Source organism: Netta rufina, assembly GCF_964035555.1.
Source record: "Netta rufina genome assembly, chromosome: 15".
Classification (NCBI taxonomy): Eukaryota; Metazoa; Chordata; class Aves; order Anseriformes; family Anatidae; genus Netta; species Netta rufina.
Genome location: NC_140138.1, coordinates 17,043,430 through 17,050,867, shown reverse-complemented (window position 1 = coordinate 17,050,867; position 7,438 = coordinate 17,043,430). Strand labels below are relative to the sequence as shown.

At 59.1% G+C, this 7,438-nt stretch overlaps 1 protein-coding gene across 1 annotated transcript in view; it reads right to left on the bottom strand.

The window, feature by feature from the left end:
* Positions 1–726: 726 nt before the first annotated feature.
* RAB26 (RAB26, member RAS oncogene family) overlaps positions 727–7,438 on the bottom strand; it is a gene marked incomplete at its 5' end in the record, with an annotated part of 29,306 nt that continues 22,594 nt past the window's right edge. Inside the window, 7 exons of the mRNA XM_084296106.1 lie at positions 727–2,519; positions 2,695–2,771; positions 3,120–3,176; positions 3,947–4,012; positions 5,292–5,344; positions 5,418–5,484; positions 6,164–6,205. Of these exons, the coding sequence (XP_084152232.1) occupies positions 2,417–2,519; positions 2,695–2,771; positions 3,120–3,176; positions 3,947–4,012; positions 5,292–5,344; positions 5,418–5,484; positions 6,164–6,205 (465 nt within the window). The 3' untranslated portion in view covers positions 727–2,416. The remainder of the gene's footprint in view (positions 2,520–2,694; positions 2,772–3,119; positions 3,177–3,946; positions 4,013–5,291; positions 5,345–5,417; positions 5,485–6,163; positions 6,206–7,438) is intronic.

The window sequence follows — 7,438 nt, the reverse complement described above, 5'->3', positions numbered from 1 at the left end:
ATTGGGGTACCTGAGCCCCTGCTGGTAACGCAGCGATCCAGTAGGTTCAAGAATGAGCTGAACGATTGGGATGATCAAACAGCTCGGGCATAGAGACAGTAACTAAAGTACCGCTGCAGCCGCAAAGATTATTAAAAAAATTTATTAACAGGAATGAAACAAAAGCTGTAAACAAGAGGCAGCGAAAATGAGCAGTGCGTGTCATGCCAAGTCCTCGGCCTGCTGGAATGCACTGACCCATCCTGCGGCGCGTGGTGGCAGTAGAGGCCCGTGTAAAAAGATGCCAAAGGAGCAGGGGGTGCTGCAGCTGCGGGGGTCGTGTGCGGGGGGTGAGGGGTGCGCAGGGAGCTTGTGAGGGGGCAGGCAGGGGTTGGGCGTCCCTTAAGTTTGGGTGGGTTAAGGAGTACCGCAATTGTGATTGTTTCTGCTGTACCGGTTAGGTCCTGACAGACATTCCCAAAGAGTAGCATTCGCAGCTGCTCTATTTAAATAATTTTTAGATTGTTTTGGTCCCACCCCAAAGTACCAAGAGAGCTGTGAGCTTTTTCAGGCTGGCCAGATGTGGGGTGTCCTGCCTGTGAGGAGGGGGAAGGAGGCTGTGTCTGTGCAGTGACTGGCGCCTTGGGGCAGGGGCTGCTCTTACACCGAGTTATTCTGAAGAAACACCAGAGGCAGGTTTGGGACTGCCTTGGGTCTGAGCTGCCTGCTGCTCTTCTGAGCCCCTGGTGCTGGGAAGGGTTGGTAAGGAACGGGGGCTGCCCTGGCTGCCTCCCCCCAGCCCCTGCCTCCTGCTGCCAGCAGGGAGCAGGCGCTGCCCGGTGATGCACAGCAGCAGGGGCTGCTCCAGGCTGGTTGCTGCAAACATTCCCCCAGGAACAGTTTTTTTTAACAAAATTTAAGTCAGGTAACTGAGACACCTCTCCCTAAAAGCTATGCAAGGAAAAATGCTCTGTTCTCAGCAGGTTATTTTCAGCTCCATGCCATCGTTGTGCTGGAGCCGCTCTAGCAGTAGCTCTGAGTGCTGTGCATTTTATTGTGGCTCACCAAGTGCAGCTCCGAGGGCTCTGCTCTGTCACTGCCTGCCTGAATCCTGCCCCGAGGGATTTGTGTCCTTGGGGAGCGCTGTGCTGCAGCTCAGGCTGCGACAAGGGGCAGCTGCAGCTAAATAAGGTCTGGGAGCTGGTGTTCTGCCAGCCAGGAGCGAGGGACGGGTGGATTTAAGTGCTCTGTTCAGGGCAGTGCACGGAGGGTCAGGGCAGCAGGGCACCCGGTGTCGTGCGGGTGGAATTTTTTAATACGAAAATTGCCAGAGGCCAAACACTTACTCCAAAGTTGTGATTGGTACTTAGAAGTGCAACTTTTTTTTAAAAAAAAGCAAAAGCCACGTGCCTGGCACAGACAAAAGGGCTGAGGGGTCCCTTGAAGAGAGCTGGCAGCGGAGTCTCAGACCTGTACAGCCAGTGCCTACAGCACCCTCCTCGCCCTTCTTCCTGCAGAAGAAAGAGCTGTCCCGAGAGAACTGCGGAGCAAAGCACTGCTGCAGTCTAAAAAAGCTATCGCGCTTACACGAAGGGACTAGGAATAAGCAGCAGTACGTTAGCTTTCTTCTCGTTAAAGTACAAGGAATGGCTGCAGTGAGAGAACCAAAGCCTTCGCCGAACAGGTAAACAGTCAGGAAACCTCTGTACAACAGATGTTTGCGGGAGCTTACTCAAACGGACACCTAAGCTCTTGTCTTCTGCGGGGAAGAGGAGAAACCTTCATCGAGGAGCTATGTTACAACACGGGAAGGACGGACAGACGGAAACAAGCAGCTAAAAAACGGTTGCCTTGAAAACAAAGCTTTCCTGTGTGCCCCAGGCCAAGGATCGGATCAGCTGAATTCCGGGTACGTGGGAAAAGTGAATTCCGGATTTTTTCCTACCCAGATTTTGGTGGGGAGCAGGCACTCACTCCCCTTCCCCTATCGTTCCTCCTTGCATTAAAGCAACCCCAGGGTGCTCCTGGCTGAGCGCCGTCGCTGCTGAGCTGGTGGAGGAAGCTGGAGGGAGCCGTGGCCGCGCCGACCGAGCCCCTTCCCCGTGTCCCCTCCTGCCTGCAGCAGGCAGAGCGGCTCCGAGCCAGGTGGGAGCAGAGCAGCCTGGCCAGAAAAATGCATTTCCCTGTGGGGACCCAAGCGACGAGGTGCGGGTGGGTGCTGTGGGGTTTGGGGAGCGTGCCTGGCGTGTGGTGCAGCACGGCCGGCCTCGGTGCCGGCCCAAAGAGCTTCTCCCACTGCTGCCTTCGCCCCGCACGTCTCAGCTCACCTTTTACGCAGACACAGACACAAGACAGACATGCACACACACCGTCCACGAGTAGAGAGCGCGGCGCACAAACACGTGGCATGAGTCTCTGTACAAACGCGCCGAGCGCATTAGGACCGGCAGCAGCCCGAGCCCCGCACTTCCTTCTTCACGTAGTCGTGGAGCTTGAATTTGGGCTCGTTGGGGAGCTTCATGGACCTGTGCTTCAGTTCCCTGCAGGAAGGGGACAAGCGTTACCTTCCTACCCACGCCACCTACTTCTACGCTGCCCGGAGCAGCTCTGCTGAGCTAAAACCTGGTCTAAGAGCTTTGTTAGACCCCCGGGGAAGCATCCCGCAGCTCTTTGGGATGGGCCACATCCGTGGCACAGCCGGGACCGCTCACTTACTTGGCGATGGCTGTGAACGCCAAGTCAACGTTTAGGCCGCTTTTGGCGCTGGTCTCCATGAAGGGCACGCCGTACTCCTGCAGGACGAGACGAGGAGGAGGTGAGGGAGGCCCACGGGGGACACGAGTCAGCTCCCTGCGGGCACGGCGCCTGCCGCGGGGCTCAGCTCAGGGGGAGAGGGGTCCGGCACTGCAGGGGGGGAAAGCTGCACGAGGGGTGACAGGGAAAGGAGTGCTCATTCTTCAGAGCTTCAGGATAGGACTGAGAGGCCAGAAATGGCAGCAGAAGCTTAAAGAAAGAGCAGAGGTGGAAGGAGACAGGAGAGAGACGAGGGCTGAAGGCAGCTCCCAGGCACCGCCTGGCTTTGTGCTGCCCCCCGTCACCCAACAAGTGGCTCCACTGCAGCAAAAAGCCAGCTCCCCTACCTTGGCTAATTTTTCTCCATCTTCCCTTTTCACCACTCTGTCCTGGGCTGAATCCACCTGCCAACAGCAAAGAGCAAGCCGGGATGATTTGCGAGGTCAGCATCGGGCAGCCCCCACGTCCCCTGCACCCTCCTGCCCCCACGCTCCCAAACACGACCAGCCCGGGGCTGCCGGGGCACAGGGCAAAGCCCCTCTGGCTCCCCTCTGCTCGGGGCTTTGGGCTCTGCTGAACGCTTTTAAGGGCCCTGACTCCCTGCTCCTGCCTTTCTGCCACAGCCTGCATGGTTTTTTGGGCACCACGTCCCACGGGCAGGCTCACCCCTCACAGGGATGCTGGAGATCCCCGCTCCAGGCATGTCTGAGGTGATTTGTGGCTCGGTGCCACACACATCCACACAGACCGGGTGAGGCAGAAGGAAAAGCAGTTTGCTCACAGCAGCAGGGGGAAGCAGCAGTGCTGCACTGCTCCTGCAGCAAGGGGAAGCTGGGGCTCAGCGGGGATTTGCAGGATGGGCACAAGAGGCTCCTTTTGTCTCCAGCACCTTGACTCACCCCCATATTCCCAGGAGGGGCTCTGCAGCACAGCAGCACGCAGGGCTGGAGCCAGCTCCCATGCACCAGGAGGGAGATTGGGTTCCAGCAAGCAGCAGGGCTCCCAAATTGGAGAGCAAGCAGCTGCCCCAGGCCAAACAGACACTTTTGGTGGCTCTGCTGGCCCAAGATTTGCAGCTAACCAGGAATCACCACCCGTGTGTTATGCCCTGATGGCACCTGCAGCACCCGCACAGGACCGTCGGCAGAGGCAGCTCCAGCTCCGCCAGGCTCACCTTGTTTCCCAGTAGCATGAGGACCACGTCCTGCTGCGCGTATTCATGAATCTCTGTCAGCCAGGCCTGGGGGGAGACGAGCAGAGAGAGGCTGCCGGGAGTAACGGCTCCAGGAGGAGGAGGAGGAGGATGGGGGCTGCCCAGGGCCTGGGCACTGGGGCCCCTCCGTGGGGACCCTGCCACAACCACGTCACACCGGGGGCTTTACACAGGCACAGGGAGGAGATGGCTGGGGGTGAGATGTAAAATGAAAAGCCCAGCTCGGAAACTCAGCTGGGCACAGCAGGAACCGCAGGCAGGGAGCAGCCAGGTCCCACAGACCCCCTGCACACCCTGGGGTCTGCCCACAGGCACTTCCAGGACCCAAATTTCCTCCTTGGCTGGAAGGCTGCTATTGGGGAAATTCACCATCCTTGTAGCAGAAAAAAAAAAATAAAAATCCCTTTGTGTTTGTAAAGCATAAAGCCAAGGGTTTGCTCCGGGCCGTGCCCCCTGCCTGCTTCACTGCATGATCAGGCAGCACGTGGCGAGCCTGCCTTCCTCTAATCCAGCCTAATTGAATCAAACCCACCCTAACTCCCCGTAATCCCTCACCCCACGACGTGGGGGGAAAATCTTCGAGTAATTTTCGTGGAGGAGTCACAAGTTCAGCACGAAACGCCACCGCTGGCCGTGCCCCGCTCCCCACACCTGCAGGGAGCACCCCCGGTGCCCTTGGGGCAGGAGGATGCTGCGGGGCAGGGACACAGCACGATGCTCCTGGGGCAGGGACACAACACGATGTTCCTGGGGCAGGGTCACAGCACGATGCTGCGGGGCAGGGACACAGCACACTCTGCCATGGAACAAGGGAGCGCCTCGTTCCTAGCGGCTGGCTGCGCTCGCTTAGCAGGAGCGAGCTCCCCAGCTGGTGCTGTAATTAACACGGCACAAATCTGCCGGTGCGGTGAGTCTGTCGCCCCTTCCACGTGCCAGGAAAGGGAAATGTTCTCCGCGCGTCCTCCGACGCCCCAGCACCGTCCTCGCTGCCAGCCGGCTGCGTGGCACCGCTCGCAGCCCCTCGGAAGCGGCCGCGCTTTGCGCCCCCGGCACACAGCTCTGCTCCGGGCTCCCTCCAGTTGGGACCCAGCTTTTCCCCAGTCCCCAGACCCTGCTCATCTCCGGGGCTGGCACAGAGCACCACCACCACCACCAGTAAATCCCAGTGCCCAGTGCCAGCGCGCCGAGGGTTTGCTCTGAGTGCTTTCAGAGCTTCAGAAGCTGCAGAGCCTCTGCGGTGGCAGTGCAGGAAACCCACAGAGCTGCCCGAAACCACCAGGAGAGAACCGGGGGGCACTGCACGTACCTGGATGTTGTCGAAGGACGCTTTGTTGGTGACATCGTAGAGCAGGAGCAGGGCTGCGGAGAGAGCAGGGGCTTGTTAGTGCTGGCACCGTGCCCCCCCTGAGCCCCCAGCCCCCGCAGTGCTCACCGTGGGCGTCCCGGTAGTAGGCGTGCGTGACGCTGCGGAATCGCTCCTGCCCCGCCGTGTCCCAGATCTGGAGGGCAGAGGACAGACAGGGGTCAGCTGCATCCCGCGGGGCAGAACGAGCACACGGCACAACCCCACAACGTTCCCTCAGCGTTTCGCTTCTAGCAGCAGCCCAGGGGCTGCTCTGCCTGCACCGTGAGTGCCTCGCGGCTGCAGGGGGGTTCTGAGGCCGGTAAGAGAAGCGGTGCCAAGCGCAGTGAATGTTTAAGCAGCACCTCCCTGCCCCTCAGCACGTCTGGCCGCGGGGACGGCGGCGTGCGGCAAAGGGCTCGCGACGAGTCCTTAATAATCGGAAAATCCATCCAGCAGATGGATGTGTGGGGACTCGTTACTTTAATTTATCAGCTCTTAATGCCGCGATATGTTTCCAGAGTGCCACGCTGCTGTCGGGGGAAGATCGGTGCTAATGGCGTTATTCGGCTTCTGGCACAGGGGTCAGGAAGCAGCTGGGGCTCGGGGCGAGCAGCTGGGGCTCTGCCTGCTGCCGGGGCTTTTTGGAGGGGCTGGCAGGGAGGGACAGAGGAGGGGGTGCACTGCACACGCGTGTACATGCATGCAATGACAGCTTCCAAGCACAGGATGGAGATGGGGACCGGCTTTTGGGGCTGCTCCTGGCCCATTGGCTCCCAGGGGTTTTACCAAGCCCCGAACACTGCAGGAGCTGCTCCAGGGTCATGGGGACGCACCTGCAGCTTCACCTTCACCCCATCCACCGTCAGCACCTTATTCTGAAAGAGAAGAGAAGCAGCGGTGAGGCCGCCCGCCTGGCAGCTGCTGCCCCGCGCCTGCACCGGCTCCACCGCTGTGTTTATGCTGATTTTCTCTCCCCTTTTCTTAAACTTGCATAAATTGGTCACAGCGCCTGTTGGAGTCATTTGCATGGTGGCACAGTGAGAAGATCACTTCCCGCGTCTGCTGCAAGTTACATATATTTGGATACTTAAATCTTTGTGTCTGCACCGCTGATTTAGTGTGCTGCGCAGCTCAGGCTAGACCACCTCTGGCAATAAATTAATGAGTGCCAGCATCCCATCCTAATGGCCTTCAAAAGGCGCAGCTAACTACTCCATATTCAGTTAGCAACGTAAAAATAACTCCTCTGCCTGCCACTTTTGCTGATTTTTCTCCCAGCAAGCACCGCTTTCCCTCTTGGTTTGTTTTTCCCCATTTTGCTCGTGTTTGGCAGCAGGGCTGGCAGGGAGGAGCAGGAGGGGCCGTGCCCCTCTGTGCCCCCCCTCCGGTGCTTGCCTGGGGCTGAGGTGCAGGTTCCTGCGAGATCCAGCAGCAGGGAGGGAGCAAAGCCAGGTTGGGAAGACATCACCCATCCCACAGCACTGCAAGACCTGCGTGTTCCCGAGGGCAGGGGCTGGGCACCACGGGCACCAGCAAAGCAGTGCCAGCTCCTCAGATCCTGTTTTTCAGAGCCAACAGGAAACATTTTACGACCACTGGGACGGAGCTGGCAGTGGTGTGGGACGGGGGCATCATGAGGTGTGTGGGGAGAGCCTGGCCAGGGCCATACTCTGACCGCACACCAAGCGACCGCAGCCCCGCGAGCTGCAGGCAGCTCTAAACGTTCATCAAACCCAACCCTAAAGATCAAACAGCCCCAGAGGACGGAGCAGAGAGGAGATTAATTTGCTTGCTAGATCGACAGAAATTAGCACAGTAATCACCAGGGTGTGATTAAAACAATCCCAAGCAGTGGTGCGTGACGGGGCTGGGTGTGCTGGGGACCGGCACCTGCTGCATTTACGACTGAGCCAAAGCCTGCAGCCAGTGTGTGGAGCTCCCCGGGGTGCACAGTGCCACACGCATCCCCTCTGGCAGTCCTGTGAGGTGACCTCAGCAGCAGGCACGGCCACCAAGCACCAGGCAGAGCTCGGCAAAGTGCCTCTGCCCCACGGAGAGGCCATCCCAGCGCCTCATGCGCTGACCTGCCGCAATTACCCAACACTGTG